The sequence below is a fragment of the Microtus pennsylvanicus genome, chromosome 1 (assembly GCF_037038515.1).
Source record: "Microtus pennsylvanicus isolate mMicPen1 chromosome 1, mMicPen1.hap1, whole genome shotgun sequence".
NCBI lineage: Eukaryota > Metazoa > Chordata > Mammalia > Rodentia > Cricetidae > Microtus > Microtus pennsylvanicus.
This window is the reverse complement of record NC_134579.1, coordinates 182428478-182446914: the sequence shown is the minus strand read 5'-3', so window position 1 is coordinate 182446914 and position 18437 is coordinate 182428478. Positions and strand designations below refer to the sequence as shown.

Genomic DNA, 18437 nt, shown 5'->3' with positions numbered 1-18437 from the left:
TGAGACTTCAGGTGTCTGCCAATTTCCTCAGCATTCTGAGTGTTTCAAATAGGGAACTTGGTCTCATTTACATCCAAAGCATCGCTTTATTTCTGACCACAACTTGTGGATAATCCTGCCACGCATCTTGCAAACGCCTTCCTTGGATCACCAAGGAAGCTGCTGGAAGAACAGTGGCTTTTGAAACAGAGTCTATTCTGTGGCAAAAGGATGACTTTTTCCCAGTGCCCAAACAGTAGGGATCGCGCTTGGACTTTTCATCTTCTGTTTTGACCCTGGTGAGGACTGAACCCGCGGCCTCACATGCATGATACACAAGTACTCTGAACTGCTCCCCAGATGGGAAGCCTCACAACACAGATAACCACTTCAGGAACAAAGACACAGAGAAGAAGCATTTTACATAGCACACTATGAAAGAACAAAATCTTGGAGAGATTTTAGCAACAGGAAAATGTCCCTATAGTTTAATGGCATACATTTCTTTATGTTCATGGAATGTTTTTATATGTACTTGGAAATATTTCCAGAAGAGAGACCGAATCACACGTTCCATACATATTTATAATCAGTAGAAGTGTGTCTTTTTCTTGATGACCAGGTCTTCCGTGTACATGGCTAGGCTGACAGTTGAAAGAGAAGGCCACTCCGACTACCTGAGGTGCACATGTTAGTCTCCCGCTACATGAGAACACAGTGTTATTTTAAAACCACAGTTTCTCTGTTCGTTATTACCCTGTCATATTCCACTTTTTTATTTTTGTCAAAGTGTCTTCCTGTATTTCGTCTCCTGCCTAATATGGATATCTCTTGTTCCTTTTCCACAGACAATGCTTGGGTATCGCATCTTCCTCTCCTCTTCGATAGCTAGAGCCCTCCTGCTTCTTTCGCTTTGAGTGACTGAAATTACTGGGAGTCTGGTTCTTTCTTGGAGTGGGATGGATATGTAGGATGTTTCTATTGTGTGAAAAAAAAACCCTGGGAAAACTTTTCACTTGCAGAAGTAACTGACTACTGTAGGGCTGGAGAAAGGGCTCACAGATCTTGATAGTTCGGCCTCATGCACATGGAGTTTTGTAGACACATCAAGTCCAAAGTGAGATAAAGAGCAGGTATATCACATTGACAGAAGCATTTAGACTACCTTTTAACTCAGCATATTTTTTTTTCTTCATTAGAGATAGATATTTGGTTTTTTTTTATTTACTTTTAAATATTTATTCCTTTGAGACAGGGTCTCACTATATAATGCTGGCTGGCCTAGAATACACTATTTGGGGTTATTTGATATTTCTTGACTCCCTAGACAATCCCCATGTGAGAAATATTTATGACCAAGGTTAGATACTTTAATTGATTATTTACATATGATTAGCAAGAAAACAAGTGCTAGCGAAGATGTGAAGGAATGGAGCCTTTATGTATTGCTTCATTAAAAAAAGGTTATTTCAGCACTGTAGAACACTGTCTGGTTTCTCAAAGCTAAATGCCAAACTACAATTTGGTCTAGTAGTATCATTTTGACATATATACCCCAAGAAATTTAGAATACATGTGTTAACAGTAACACAGTTATAACCAAGAGGGAAAACAGCCCACATGTCCCTCAAAGGTTGAACACAGCAAAACTGTGTTTATACATAAAGTAAGATATGGTGCATTCGTACCAAAAAAATGAACTCTTAACACATGCTACTGTGTGGATGAACCTTGAACCTTGAGCATGTTTCTGCATGGGTAAACCTTGAAAATATTAGGCTTAAGATAAAGAAACCAGACACCAAGAGCTCACATAGCATGTGAGTCCACATATATAGCATGTGAGTCCACACACATGAACTACCCAGAATAGGCAAAGTCACAGAGAGAGAGGACAGCATGGTAGTTGTCAGGAACTAGCTGAAGGGTAAGGTATGAGAACGGCTTGATGTATATGGTTTCCTTTCAGAAGGGGTGACAAACATTTGTGTTTTAGAGACTCAAGTAATGACTATAGAATGTTGCATGTTTGTTGACCGTGTTAAATAAACTTATCTACATAAAAATACAAAAAAAAGCAAATTAACTAAGCTGGATTTGCTACAAAAAATTAACTTTAATACACAATTTATGTTGTAAGATTGGAAATTTAATTTCCTGTTTGAGTTGCTACATTGTAAGAAATTTATAACACACAGTCAGAAGAAATGTTTTGATAATCTGTTCATTGTCGGTAAGTCATTTTGCACACGGCCTCAACACCAGCCTCTTTTGGCTGAGATCCCTGGAGAACTAAGATTAAAATGCTCCTACAGGAGTTGGGAGAGAAAGGCCCAGGGTCAAGTCAGCCTTTTCCAATCTTCATTGCCTGAAGGCAGTGTGTGTTCTTGGACCTCGCACCCAGTGAGGAAGAAATCAAAAGAGAGGAAAAAGTTTCAAAATAGGTTCTGCCTTCTGATGATGCCGGCTGGGATTTTAATCACCTATTTTTTGTTAGTTTGAGTCATCTTATCTAGGAACATTGGCGGTACCAAATTGTTATATAATCACACATTGATAGCACTGGTGCCAATACTTCCATCTTTCCAAAGCCAGGCACGTTACAGAACACGGCACATTAAATGCAGCTCAGAGGAAACAAAAGGTAAAGACAACAAGCATTATTGAGTGAGTGTATCTGAAAAGAGCGATCATTAGATATTTAAAGACCTTAAGCAGCTGGTGATGAGATAGAACATATACCAGAAATGAACCAGTACTTTGTAATATAGTGATAAGATCCATAGAATCACACACTCCACTTTGGGCATTAGCAATAGAGATTTTTGATTAAGCTGCAAAATAACTCTAGCTAGTGATAAGTAGTCATTGGACACCTATGCACACACCACTGCACCAGATAGGGTCTGTAGGAAGTTGAGGCCTACCAGGTCAAAAGGAGCAAACCTGGAGTCTGCCTGGTTCTGTCAGAGGTCCTGATAATGCCTAGCCAATGAGGGACAACCCTGCGAACAGTCAACGGATCAGAACACCTGGGTGCTGGCAGGGTTTATAAGTTTCTCCCCATTGTAAAATAAAAGAATCTTCTGTTTGCCTTCTACCTGACTCCCAGTGTCTGAGACATTGACACTGTGCCTTCTCACCCCCTCCCCCGAGGAAGACGCTAGGGCCCAGCAACAAGGGGTAATACTGGTTTCGTGTCCAAGGAATTTTAAGAATACAAGCATAACATAATAAAAGAAACTACAGTTCAAGTTGTGTACAAAACATGTTGGCTGTGTGGATCTACAAACTTAGAAGACGGTCTGAGGACAGCCTCATCGGGGCAGTAACTAAAAGTATAGGTGAAGGAGGCTGAGAGACGGCCATAGGAAGCTATTAGGGAACTATGAAGAGGTGTGAACTGGAGTCTGTGTACTGGCAGACCCAAGACTGCTTTGAACAAACAGAGATAAGCTGTCTTTATCCATAGAGGTCTCGCTCTGCGATAGGATTGCACTTCACCCGATAAAAGAGATATCTCCAAAAGACTGGTCTCTGAGGAATCTTTACCTTGATTTATGAATGAAGAGGGCATGCACATACCATGAGGCACATGGGGAAGTCACAGAACAACCTGCGGGACTTGATCTCTCCTACCCCTACATGAATGTCAGAGCTCACACTCAAGCCATCGGGCTTGGCCACAAGCACCTTTAACTGCTGACCCATCTGCTGGCCTCGGAGGAGTCTTCATACCCCATGCCTAAGAAACCCAACAAGACCTTCCAAATGCAGAGAGGATCTGCTTTTGACCTAGGAGATCATCTGTGGAGAGTTGAGACAGGGGCTGAGCTTTTCTGTTGAGAAGACTGAGAGTCGTCTCTATGTTCTTATGGTAACTGGATCCTCGCAGTGCCAATAAAACCTGAATGTATCTGGTGTGCAAAGGCCCTGCTCTGCTGCCTGTGCATAGGCAGGACATTCTGTGCAAGAGAGAAAGGGTAGGGAAGCTGACTTAGGAAAAGAGCAAGGCCAAGGTGGGGGTAGCAAGAGAGAAGAAATGGGCGAGGGAAATTTGCAAGGATACATGTGCCTGTCTTTTCACTGTCTGGGGGACAGGCCCAAAACAAGTGTCTCTGGAAGTCATGATGCTAACTTTAACCCTCGTTGACTCTTTATCTCTGAAGCTCCCAGAAATAAAACAGATAGCATTAAAGGCCAGTGCACCATGAAGGATGGAATCATGAATCCCCGTAACCTAAACACAATCATAAAGCATTTCGTATCAGGATCATAATTCTGACCTCAAGAGTATCAGAAATGAAACTTGCTGGAAGCATGATGCTGTGACCAAGAAGACAGGGAAGTCTGAGAATGCTGCTAAGCACTTGCTCTCAGGAAGCATCCATCTCAAACCAACACTTCCTTTTTCCTTGATAATAAGAACAATATACACCAACAAGAGCACACTGAATTGTGTGACGTGTGTACACACCCATCCTAGAACACAGATAAACCAAGACATTTTATAGGAGTCATTCTGCTACAGAAGTCTTCTTGAGCTGACACTGGGGCTCTTGTAGTGAAGGATTTAAGGTCTAACTTTACGTCAACTAGCCTGCAACAGTTTACACAACATAATTTTTAGACGCTACAGTTGACATAAACAGGTCATAGAACAGAATTTTGAGTCATGAGACCATGTGAAGTTAGCCTATTACCCATTAAGGTGACCTTTGTTCTGCACTCTGGCATGCATGACCATTCAGTGGCCACACAGAAGTCCAGGTAAAAAGCCAGAATATTCTGTTAGAGGCAGTGCACTTGCTGAAATACATTCCAGTCATGTTGGAGGACCAAGTTGGTCTGTTATTTTAAAATGGGACTAATTTAAGGGCAGGCACACAAAAACAATGTCACACAATGTTGTCTACATATAGACTACACAATGACACCTGTATTTGATACAAAACAAAACATAGAAACAGAGTAAAATAGTGTTTGCTGAAGGTTGGGGAGGGAAAGAAGGAAATGAGGAGAAAATGGTCAAAGGATACACAATTATTTTAGATAAGACTAAGTTCTGAGGTTCTACCACCATTCAGTAGGGTAATAATATTGGTTATGCATTTCAAAATAACTAGGAAACTGAATGGTCTCGGCATAAAGAAAAACTAAATGTGTTAGGCACCAGATACACGCTGCATCTTTATTTGGCTGCCACACGCTATCCACACATACGAATATATCACACTGTATCCCATAGATACATCTTACTGTTATGTGTGGATAAAAATAAAATGAAAACTTATAACGGAGTGTATTAATAAACATTAGTGGAACCCAACTCAGAAGGCAGGCAGAAGAACTGTTAGTTCCAGGTCAGCCTGGGTTACCTAGCAAGATTCATCCTCAACAAAACACAATTAAAATAATAAAATTACAGAATAAAACTTAAAGAATGTATTACAATTCATTAAGACCTTACATTGATAACAGTGAGCTAGTATAGTGTAGCAGCTGTGCCGGACCCAAGGCTGTGTCCTGAGCCAGTGGAGAGGTGACAAACAGAAAGAAGGGAAAGCCACACTTTCGTGAGGAATGAGCTCATGCCACCCTGTGAATTGGGTGCCGAAGGGATGATCGCGTCTACCTCTCCTCTTCTCCTGCTTCACTCTGCTCTAGGAGCCCACCTCCAGCCCTCTCCAAGAAACAGACATCTCTCACTGTGAGTCAACGGGTGAGAGGGTCCCACCTACCAAACGCGGGGCACAGACCTATGCTTAGGATGAGACTGGCATTTCCCTCTCCTCTAGGACAGCAGGTACAAATGCTCCAATTAAGTTCTAATTAATTGTAGCTTACCTCTCCACCCGCAAAGTCTCATTGTTCTTCAAAAGAGTCAAGTCAGCTGATTTCATGATTGACATTTTCATTAAAGTAATAAAAATGTTGAAGAATTGCTTTTTAAAAAGAGATTGTGGCCATGCTGTGGTTTCTTTATTGTTTTTTCTGTGTCTGAGTCAAGATTCTGTATATGTAGTCCAAACAAGCCTGGAACTCACTCCACATCCCAGGCCAATCTCCACTCTTCATCTTCCTGCCTCAGCCTCCTGAAGGCAAGGATAACAAGTATGCATGGCCACACCTGGTCTGTCCCAAAGCTTTAAACACATTCCATTTGATTCCTTAAGTACTTAACATTTGCACAACATCTCTACACTAAAGAAAACAAGAAGCACATACTTAACACAACTTGTTATTGTAGATTGCACAGCACCGCCCTCCACTTTACCACTGCAGACACAACCAGCATTACAAAAACCCCTTGAAAAAAATGAATCATCCTGCGATGTGTTCATTTATGACACTTTATTACATGACAGACAACATAATTGCAACATGGGACCTGTACTGAGCAAAAGACAGAAATAGAAGATTGCTGAACATACCTGAACTAATTCTGCCTTTAACTCTTCCTTCTCCTCCTCAGAGAGCATGCTAGAGAAGTCAGCACTGGCTATTGCATCCTCATCTCTTCCTTGCAGTGGTTCCGTCTCCAGCAAGCCTTCAGGCAGAAGTGACAAAACATAAAGTGATGATCATACATTTAGCCATCTTCCCCTTCTGTAACCTGGAGAACTCTGAATACCGACTTAACCTCACACTAAAAGCCAACAAAAACTCATCCAAAGAAAAACAAGAGCAAAGTCTTTATGCTAAATGTGTGAACGTCAAGAGAGCAAATATTGAGAAGTTTAAAACCAAAGAAACAATCAAAGAACCTGAGTGCAAGGGAAAAGCCAGAATGTAAACAAGGAGCTGGAGATATAGTCGGTGGCATGTACTACCTTTACAGATGACCCGAGTTCAATTCCCATGTCAGGAAAGTCACAACCTCCTGTAACTCCAGCTCCAGGGGATCCCACATCTCTGGATAGAAGGTACCTGCACTCACATATACACATACCTCCACAACACATACATATAATTCTGAAAATAAAAGACATCTTTTAAAAAATATAAACAGCCTGGCGGTGGTGGTGCACGCCTTTAATCCCAGCACTCAGGAGGCAGAGGCAGGCAGATCTCTGGGAGTTTGAGGCAAGCCTGGTCTACAAAAGCTAGTTCCGGGACAGGCACCAAAGCTACAGAGAAACCCTGTCTCGAAAAACAAACAAAAAAATATATAAACAAAGCAAGCTGTCACCCAATTTACTTGGGTCATACAGGTTCACTTTTAACTGCTGCAAGGGTTCAGGGAGCAGAAAAAGAAGTTCACCCAGGGAAAGAAAGACAGAGTGAGACTTCAGATAAGCCTTCCTTCCCTGCAGGCCTGGCTTTGAAGCTTATAGCTGAGCAACAGATGGAGAGAGAGAGAGAGGGAGGGAGGGAGGGAGGGAGGGAGGGAGGGAGGGAGGGAGGGAGGGAGGGAGGGAGGGGACTCTTTCCCTACCTCAGGAACTCATTACCCTATAGTGGACTAAATATAAGCCTACTGCTTAGATGCACTTTGCCTGCAAACATTCAGAGCCCAGAAAACTATTTTCTATTTTTGATATGGTAACATTCAGAGGCTGGAACAACCACACATAGAGGAAACACAGAAACAAATGGTTCCCCAAAGAGGAAAAGGTGGGAAGTACTTGGGGTTTTGATGCTATCCTGTACCACAGACTAAAGCCATGCTAACTCAACTTGTAACTAAAGATGCCCTATTAGTTAAGATAGACAATCCCTAGGCATGCCCTGGGCCATCTGGCTACCCAGCTCATTGATCTGTGTTGCCTGGGGAACCCAGAGCATATCCACAAACATGTTCAAAAAATTATTTATGACATGGTACATGGCAGAGCTGTTATTTACACATCTGTAGTAAAAGGGCTTTTAAACATTATTCATGTAGAAATAATAATGTATACATTTATACTTGTCTCACAAGACAAAACTGAAAGTTCTAGAAGATGATAAGTTTATATCTATCAACATCTATCAACCTTTGGGAGGGAAGCAATTTCTCCAACAAAAAAACAGAGTAAAACATGTAAGAAAGATTAAGAACGTCTCTTAAACACTACCAGAGACAAAAAGACATCAGAACATATTGCTACATAAAAGATTAAGAAAATATCAGTTCCTAGAATATGTAGAATTTCTATAAATCAATTTTTAAAAAAATGGGACTCAGCAATCTTTATTTTCCTTCTTGTCCGCTTTTTTAAATTCTCCATTCTCATCCTCAGCCCTGTAGAAAACCCCTTACAGGGGCCTGTCCTCACTCAGTCAAAGAAAATGTTAAAGCTAAAAAATAAGCCAGGCAGAAAATATTCAGGAAATCTGGAACACTGTGAAAAAACCAAGTCTATGAATAATAGGAATAGAGGAGGAGAAGAAACCCAGCTAAAAGGCACAGAACATATTTTCAACAAAATCAGAGAAGAAAATTTTCCTAACTTTAGGAAAGAGGTGTCTGTCAAGGTACAAAAATCATACATTAGAAGACCAAATAGACTATACCATAAAAGAAATTCCCTATGATACATAATAATCAACACACCGATGTACAGAACAAAAAAAGAATATTAAAAGCTGCAAGGGAAAAGACCAAATAGCATATAAATGAAAACTTATGATAATAACACTAGATTTCTCAATGGAGACTCTAAAAGCCAGAAAGACATGGACACATGTGATTCAGAGAACACAGATATCAGCCCAGACAACTGTACCTAGTAAAACTTTCAAATATAATAGATGGAGAAAACAAGACATTCCACAATTAAACCAAATTTAAGCAGTATGTATCCAACCAACTCTACAGAAAGCTATAGAAAGAAAACTTCTATCTGAAAAGGTTAACCACACCCAAGAAAACACAGAAATAAATGATCCCAAGAGCAGCAAATCCAAAGAGGAGGAAAAACTGACATCATAACAACAAAAAACAGGAATAAAAAAAAAAAACATGGTAACTGATAGTTCTCAAGATTAATGGTCTCAATTCCCCATTAGAAAGAAACGGACTAACAGATTGGATGTAAAAACAGGATCCATTCTTTTGCTGCATCCAAGAAACATACTATAATGCCAGAGATAGACATAACCTTAGGGTAAAGGGTTAAAAGACCTACAGGTCAAGGAAGAAATTAAGAGCATTAGAACATTTTATGGATATATGCCCAAGGAACTACCACACTGATTTCCATGCTGGTTGTAAAAATGTGCCATCTTAAGACTTTAAAAATATATATCAAAGAAAATATCAGACAATGGAAAGATCTTGACCATGGACTATTCTCATGGATCAGTAGAATTAACACAGTGAAAATAGCCATCTTATCAAAAGCAATCTACAGATTCAATGCAAGCCCCATCCAAATTATAACACAATTCTTTACAGAAATTGAAAAGAAAATTTTCATCTTCATGTCACACACACACACACCACCACCACCACCACCAACAACAACAACAACAAAATCCCCCCCCAGACCCAGGATAGCTAACAAAAATCATCATAATAATAAAGAACTGATGGAAGTATCACCATCCCTAATCTCAAACTGTACTTCAGAGATGTAGTATGGGCATAAAAACGAACACATTGATCAGTAGAATAGAATTGAAGACCTAGCTATAAGTCCACACTCCTGTGGACACCTCATTTTCAATAAGGAAGTCAGAAAGAGACACTAGAAAAAAGACAGCAGCATCTTCAACAAATGGTGCTGGGCAAACTGGATGGCTGCATCTAGAAAAACGAAAATAGATCCATATCTTTCACCCTGTACAAAACTCAACTCCAAATGGATCAAAACTTCAACATAAGGCCAGATACACTGAATGTGACAGAAGAGAAAGTAGGGACCAGCCTTGAACTCATTGGCACAGGAAAACACTTTCTGAACAGAACACCATCAGCACAGGCAGTAAGATCAACAATTAATGAGTGGAACCTCATAAAACGGAAAAGCTTCTCTATGACAAAGGATACCATTATTTATAGAAAGCAGCAGGCTAAAGTACGGGAAAAGACATTTACCAACTATACATCTGACAGAGGGCTAAAATATATATAAAGAACTAAAACAATTAAAAAAAACAAGAAAACTGGACATCAAGAAAGCAAATAACCCAATCAAAGCATGGGTACAGATCTTAACAGAGAGTCCTCAGAAGATGAAACACTAATGTCTGGGAAATACTTAACCAAATGTTCAACATCCTTTGAGATTTTATCTTACACCAGTCACAGTGGCCAAGATCAATAAAACAAACAACAGCACAACAGCTCATGCTAGAGAAGATGGGATGTGACTACATCCATTTCTGGTGGCACTACAATGTTGAAATAAATAAAAAAACAGCCATACATATTCTATGTATGTAGTAACATAAATAGAATTGTTTAATAAAAGAACAAATAATAAGTCTGAGTCGGAGAGTGGAACTGGAGTACTCTGTTGATCACGTGAGATCTTTGGAATCCAAGGAGACTGTAAAGTACCAGTCAAATGGCCGTATGCCTACATTTGCAAGATCAAAAACCGGTCTGAAACATTACATTTAAGTCATTTATAAATGGATCCAGATCTAGATGAAAAGTTACTGTGCTGGTCCCACATTCCCAAGTTCAAGGTCCAACTAAGGTTAGTCTAGCTACAAAGCGTATGTCCTTGTCTGCATTTTACGTTTCTCTATTAAAGACCTGGCTTAATTGACAAACACAGAGATTTATGTGTACAATGACAGCACCCTTGTGACCTCACATTTCTCGGTCCTCTGACACTAGGGATTAGTGTCTACTGTGTAAACCTTAGGAGATCTATTTGCAGCACACCAGTGCTTCCCTGTTCCTGTTGAAATAGGAACCATCAATGTGTTGGCAGCTATAAATTAAGAGATGGGCTCTAGGTTAAATAATACCTTTAGCACTGTGAGGAAATCACCTATTGGCATCTGCATATTCTCAGGGCATTTTCTCAGTCTGGGGATTTGGCAACGACTTGTGGCCTTTGTTGAAGCTCTACAGACAGCTATACACCAAAATGATCATTAAACTATGTTTTTGGATCAATCATACATTGTTAGCAAAGACTAGGGAGTTGCAGATTTCCTTGAAATATAAACTAATCTTGTACTATAGCAAGGAACTAAAGAGGTCCAGTTCTGTAGCCAAGAAAAGGAGGCAAGGTGTATTCTTTCAGAAAGAGCACAAAATTATCCCAAGATTTAATAAAAGAAGGAATGCAATAAATCAGCTTAAATGAAAACTTACCATGACTTGAATAATAGATTTAAGACTGTAATATTTATTACCTAACTATGTTTTCTTCATAATGTGAGGTAAAAATAAATTCCAAATATCCGCTTATTATCAAAGGGATAAAATATTGAGCTAATCTCATTACCGTGGGATTTATAGTTATCTTCAAATGCACAAAATCCTTAATACAAGGTGATGTGTAGAAATTAAAGACATAAAATATGCTTATTTATTAGTACCATACACTCTGCATGCTCACTTAGCTTATCCCTCAGACTGAAGTATTATTTTTCGTGGACTCCATCATTCAACTGCTTTTGTTTCATCTGTGAGTAGCCCTTATCTAATCTGTTACTGTATTGTGTTTCCTGTTGCCCTGGCATCCTGGCAAAGACTTTAAATGCCAGGAGTGGTACAATGGATGCCTTACATCCTCACATCCTGAATTCAACACTTGAAACCTGCTGCAGAACTTGCCAGGAGATTCTAAAACTGGTTTTTCTGAAGCTGAAGCCCACTCGCTCTGGCCTTTGAGACGGGTCAGAGTGGTGCAGGCAGGGAGGCAGGGTCATATGGGGAATTTCCACACACATGTAAGTATTCAGAAAAGATAAATCAGAACTTGATCTTCCAAAACCTTCAATAATATCTCGTCTTTCCCACATACAATACAGTATACACACTCTCCCTTCACGCCCACACATCAGAGCACCTCTTAATTGGCAGTGTCTTAATTGACAGCATTAAAATCTTTCTTAGTGTATATAAACTGATAGTCATCTTAACATCTTTGACATTTTAGGTCTTAAAATCATACAGCAATAAAGGGTACTCTTTGTGGGGGGATTTTTTCCAGGACTCCATGACATACCAAAGATCTCAGATGACAAAGTATTTTATATAAAATGACTTAGTGTTTGCATATAACCAAGGCATTTCCTCCTGAAACTCAAATAATCTCTAAATAACTTACAAAACACAATGTAAACATTATATATAAGGTTTTTTACTGCATTATTTAGGGAATAATAGAGGGGATGGTTTTTACATATATGCTCAGCATAATTTAAAAAGTTTTAATTACAGTTTGTGTTATTTACTTTTCTTTTGCTGTGATGAAACGCCGTGACCAAGGTGACATACAGAAGGCATCATTTAGGCCTCTGCTTCTAGAGAGGTAAGAGTCTGTCACACAATGACAAGCAAGCACAGGGAGGGGACACCTGCTGAGAGCTCACATTTTAACTTTGAACCCAAGCATGAAATAGAGCAAACTAGAAATGGTACGAATCTTTAGAATCTGAAAGCCAGCCTCCACCGACACAATTTCTCCAACCAAACCACAATTCCCAAGCCAAACAGTGCCGTCAGCATGGGAACCAAGTGTTCAAATCCATGAGCCTCCAGGGTACATTCTCATTTAAACCAAACATAGCTGTTGAATCTGTAAGAAACCGCAAATATAGAGAACAAACTATCTAAATCCACACCCGTGTTACTAAAAATGAAAGCATATTGTTTTATAACTTGATCTTTTTTTCCATACAACTTTCTCCTCTCGTTCTTAATCATCTCTTTAAAACCTGATCATATCAAAGGACTTAATTGGTTCTGCAATGTATTTAAAATTGATCTTTCCCAATCTAGTCATGTAGTTCATGACAACACATTTGTCTGTTATAGTTTTTTTTTTTTTTTTGGTATCTCTTTCTTTGGACCTCTAATGACTCACGGATGAGAACTGGCTCAGTTCTGCAGATTTCATCATAATATCTTAATTTATGGCTTATTAAGTGACTATAAGGAAAGAGGCTGTCTCCAGGGAACAGACCACTGCAGAGCAATTCCTTTCAACTTTGTACTGTGCTGTCTTAAACCTGTCTTTAAATCTAGAACATAGGAAAAACAATGTTATTCATAATAATAGTTTATAAGGGATTAGAGTCTTGCCAAATGCCCAGTGCCTGGCATATGATAATCAGTAAATACATTAGTTCCACTTTCATTATAATAAAGCAGTATTATTTTTGATTGGAATCATTATAAATTTCCATGATATGAGAATAAAATAGAGTTATTACTTTGACCCCAAGTTACTGAAAAAAATTATCTATGGAGATAAGTTGCTAACATATAAATCCCTAAGGAAAACTACTACATGTCAGATTTAATGAATGAATTCACTAAATGAATGCCCTAAACCAGTGGTTCGCAACCTTCTTAATGCTATGGCCCTCCAATACAGTTCTTTCTGTTGTGGTGATCCCAACCATAAAATCAATTTCATTGCTTCTTTGAGACTACAATTTTGCTACTCTTATGAACCATAACACAAATTATCTGTGTTCTCCGATGGCATTGTGGGTCTCGACACAGTTGAGAGCTACTGCCCCAAACCATCAGACTGTGTGCTCCATCTTCTGATCCTTAGAAGGGTACCTCTCATTCATTTGTCACTATCCCTCCTGGCCATTGCTTAAAGGTCTAGAAAGGACACTGAAGTAGCCTGTGCGATCCACACTTGGGGTGTTGAACTAAGGTGGAAGAGCCAGGTAAACATGGTTGACTCTGGTACCCGCACCATGGTAGAATGCATGTGGAAATCTCCCGCAGAGCTGCCCTGCATCCTGCCCTTTGAACAAACTTTAGGGAGAACTACAGACTTTTCCTCTAATTGGACGCACTTACTCTTCCTTGCTGGGAGGGCTGATTGTCTGACTTCTGAACGTCTGAGTGTTTTCTTTATCCTTAAAATAAAATTTATAATTTTCATTTGAATTCATCTAAATGTCTTTTTTTGAAAGGCAATGTCAGGTTAAACAGAGACATGACACCACAGAATCCAGGTAAAAGATGACAATCTTGAGTTCTTTTCCGTATTTAGCTCTACAATATCAATGCCTAGCCATGACCTTAAATGAAATGAACTAAACAGGGGATAAATTATTGGTTACTTTCCACAAACCCTGAGAAGTCATTTAGTCATTTTCACAGATGTTAAAGTCTTGTCTGGTATAAAAGGCCTACTAGACTAAACTATCTGAGACCAACAACAGGGGGCACTTTCCTTCCTTCCACTGTGAGTCCATCCCCCTCCACTTTGCCTTTGGTCATCAGCTAGACAAGCACTCCCTAGGGAAGCAGTATTTCCAGGCATTTCAGTTTTCAAAAATGGATGAGACTACAGTTACCCGCCATTGGTCTGTGGTCTCCACATGAATTCTGAAGGGAGATCTTACCATCAAGGACTAGGATTTCAATAGCCTATCTGGAAACATCTTACCCATGCATGGTAGAAACCCCAGTGTTGTGGTTAAAAATGGAGAATGGGCCCCATAAGCTCATATGTTTGAATTCCCTGTCCACCGTTGGAACTGTTTCAAAGGATTCGAAGGTATGGCTTAATTGGAGGAGATAAATTACTGAGTTGGGCTTTGAGGGTTCAAAAGCCCACATCATTCCTAGCCTGTCTCTCTGTCTCTGTTTGTCTCTGCCTATCTCTTTCTGTCTCTCTGCCTCCAATTTGTGAATAAGATGTCAGCTCTAAGCTACTGCTGAAGCACCTTGACTGCCTGTCGCCATGCTTTCTGCCATGATGGTTATGGACTCACTCTCCTCAACCAGACACAAGCTCCCAGCTAAGTGTTTCCTTTTGTAAGTTCTCTGGGCTGTGATGTCTCTCCACTGCAGCAGAAAAGTAACTAAGATTCTCAGGTGCCCCAACTAAGCCAGAAGAGCTGCAAATCCTTTTGCGACCATTCCAAATGCCTTGAAAGAGCAAGCAGGAATCTTTAGGAGGTGGAAGCTACAGGACAAGTTTTTTGGGAGTTTCCTGAGGAGTCTGGATTTGATAAAGTTGGTACAGACCACACAAATGGGGACTTGTCCTGAGGAATTGTGCCCCCCTTTCCTTGCTATGAAACACAGTATGTGGACATTCTCTACACCATAGTTGAGACCTTGGCTTATTGCTCCTAGACATTTACAGTGGGGGCCTTTTCCTTTTTTCCATTTTTTTTAAAACTTTATTTTTGGGGATTGTATGTCAGGGATTGTCATTTACATTTGATATGTAATGACACTGTTTACAGTTAAAGATCATTGTCTTCATATATTGCACAGTTGTTTATTCTTTTAGTCTTCAAGTTAGATAGGTATTGAAAATTATATGTTTGTCATATTTATTTTTAGGTTAATCAGGTCTTTTAGATACATAGAGATTATATTTAGTATAGATGGTATAATCTTAAGCCTCTTCGAAGAACTGTAGAAAATGGCCTTTAATCTAACCTAAAATTCTATGCCAACGAGACACAATTACTCCTGGCAATGCCACTCTACTCCCGAGAGAACGTTGAGCACCAAAGACACTCCACTGGGAGCTTGTCTTCTTGGCAGAACTGGCCTTTGGGTTAAGAAAAGCCCATACCTCAACTTCTGAAAAAGATACAGAATATCCCTAAGTGGATGAAACAAGATTGTCTTATCCTGCCAAGACAGGATAGGATAGTTCTAAGAACGTTTCTTGTCTTTAATAATGGTATGTCATTTATGTTAGGCCTTAGCCAAAGTTGGTTGACTCAACCTTACAAACGGGACTTTGGGTGATTGCCCAGGTAGTCAGTTGTCTCTGTCAATTGTTGCACATTTTGGATATCTCTCATTTGTTAAGTAATATTTATTCCCTTCTCAGATCTTTGACGGAGTTGAAGATTATATAATTATAGTTACTCTCTACATTTAGACTCCTTGAGATAGAATGTCTAGCAAACTTTTGTTCTCAATATTGTTTGTTATATTTATTATTTGTTATAGTTGTATTTGGTTTAGTTCTCTTATTTAAACAAAAGGGGGAGATGTAGGGTTAAGCCCAGCCTTAGGGGGCGTGTCCACCTTGGGCGAATGTTTACCTATAAATCTGCCGGGCATGCATGCAGCCGCCCCTTCTGCTTCCTGTTCTCCGCAGGAACCATGGTACTGTAAGTCTAATTTCCCCATTAAAGCTGTGTATATATTTTACAATCTGTTTGCATTCATTTACGCCGTTACAGTCCTGCATAGAATACTGATACACAGCAGAACCCCAATGATGGAAACAAATTAATCTCTCAATGGAGAAGAAACCACAGCGGGTCTTTCCAGGATTGTTGCAAAACAACTCTTATTTAAATTGAAGAAAAAAAGAAAGAAAGAAAGAAAGAAAGAAAGAAAGAAAGAAAGAAAGAAAGAAGGGAGGGAAGGAGGGAGGGAGGGAGGAAATTAAATCCAGAAGAGAACCTACTCCATGAAATCTTGCTATCAGAAATCTATTTGGACAATGAAATGCTAATTTGATAAGGAAAAAACACAGAATGATCTCACAGATAGGTGACTGCAATATCCTTGAGAAAAGATCATATGAGAAAGTTCAGTTAGAACTCTAGGAAGAAAGAATTTAAATTTTACTCAGAAGGTAATAAGAGCAGAGTTTTCTATTAAGTCTCCAGAAGAGCACAGCACTTCTGATCAACACCATGAATCAACAGGGAAATGCGAATTCAAACCACAGTGAGCTGCTTCAATGTGTCTGATGTAGTTTCTAATCTGGAACCTAGGCCTCATGGAAATTGGATGGGGAGAGTTCAGCTGGGCTGGTAAGTGGGGCAAAGCTAGAGGGATGGTTTGCATATATTGGAAGCACAATGGAAACAAGGTGTGTTTGCCTTCATGAAGACAACAAGGATAAAGAGGACTCCCTACCCCACCTACTCTATTGTACCTATCATGTGTCAAGCACTGGCTTTACATTAGCATATGTAAATGTCTTTTATCTATTATGTGGCGTGTGTATCATTGGGGGCCACTTGCCAACACAGACCAAGTCAGAACCAAGGGCTCAATTTGAGTCATCTTACCAAAAGTGGCAACTGATAGTTATGTGGTCAAGTTGATGCCAGGAATCATTCAAGACTAAACCTGAAGCCCAGGATCTAAAACAAATTGGGTGTATTTTTCTGACAAACTAACTAGCTAGATACAGGTAATGAATGGTTCTATCAGCCCAAGATGTGTATAGGAAGTGACTAAATAAAGCTCTTCTGGCAATGTCATCAGCCTGGGCCTCCTCATCACACAGCGCCTGTACGTGTATCAGCCCCTCATCCTGTGTCTCTTTGATTTCATGTCCGGTCTCATTCTCCAGGACATAAACACCTAAAGAGTAAAATCATGCGTCCTACCCAAGCTCCAGAGCATATTAACTTAGCATGGTTATCTGTCCTAGAGGAACAGTTGAGGAGTCGACCATAGCTACCAGCGGCAGCTTTATCCACAGATGGCAAAGTCTCTGAATCCAACAACCCCAAATCCACTCCTGGATGTCACATTAAGATGTACAAGGGAGAGGACGGGTGACTATAGAATTTTAAGAGATCACAAAGGTGAACTTCCTCTCCCATTAACCCCTTCTGGGAGCTTCTGAACCCTCTTATTAGGATAGTTTCTGTCACCCTACTTACGATGCTAGGTGATGGTAGGTCTCCTCTCTTCCCCATGTCCCCTTTCTTCTCTAATAGAAGAATAGATGTCCTATTGAACTACACAAAGGACTCTATCAGGCTGCTCTTTGTTGCTCTCCAATGATAACTCATTGACTTTGAGAAAAGATAGTGATGGACCCCAGACCATAGATTGCAAGAAAACATCACAATTTAGGTTCTTAAGCATCAGGGGTGTTCTTTCTCGGAACCACGCCCAATTATATATGTTTCAAAACTTAGGTGAAAATTTTTCCTGACTGAAACCACAACAAAAAGAGCATAAGTTGACTGGGGGAACCGTTAGAATCGGCTCAATTGCTTTCAAGAAGACAAGCAAAAAAACAATTTTGTTTTTAACCATATGGTAGGTACCAAGTATGCTCATAGCTTCTCTTATCCTCCCCAGAAACACACTAGGCAGGTGGCAGAATGACTGACCAAAGTTCTGAGGTTTTACCAAGCCTGCAAGTTATCAAGCTGCCCTGCGACAATTTCAAGGTTGCTGGCAGAAGATCCGGAACTCCCGAGTTTGTGACTCATGTCTGAATGAGAATCGTGAACATCACATTCAGGTAGGGTTCCTTTGCCACCAAGCCCTCTAGGGGCGACATCAGAAGGACACTGTGCACACAGCGGGGTTGAGCTAATTTGAAGAACCCTGAGCTCAGGGAATGTGAATATTTAGTAGGCAC

General features: G+C 39.9%; 1 protein-coding gene across 6 annotated transcripts in view; it reads right to left on the bottom strand.

The window, feature by feature from the left end:
- The window catches only part of Tpd52l1 (TPD52 like 1), a 103806-nt gene that overhangs the window by 28965 nt on the left and 56404 nt on the right, over nucleotides 1–18437 (bottom strand). For all 6 annotated transcript variants that reach the window (XM_075946396.1, XM_075946417.1, XM_075946403.1 and 3 more), the window contains exon 2: nucleotides 6414–6529. In XM_075946396.1, the coding sequence (XP_075802511.1) occupies nucleotides 6414–6529 (116 nt within the window). The remainder of the gene's footprint in view (nucleotides 1–6413; nucleotides 6530–18437) is intronic.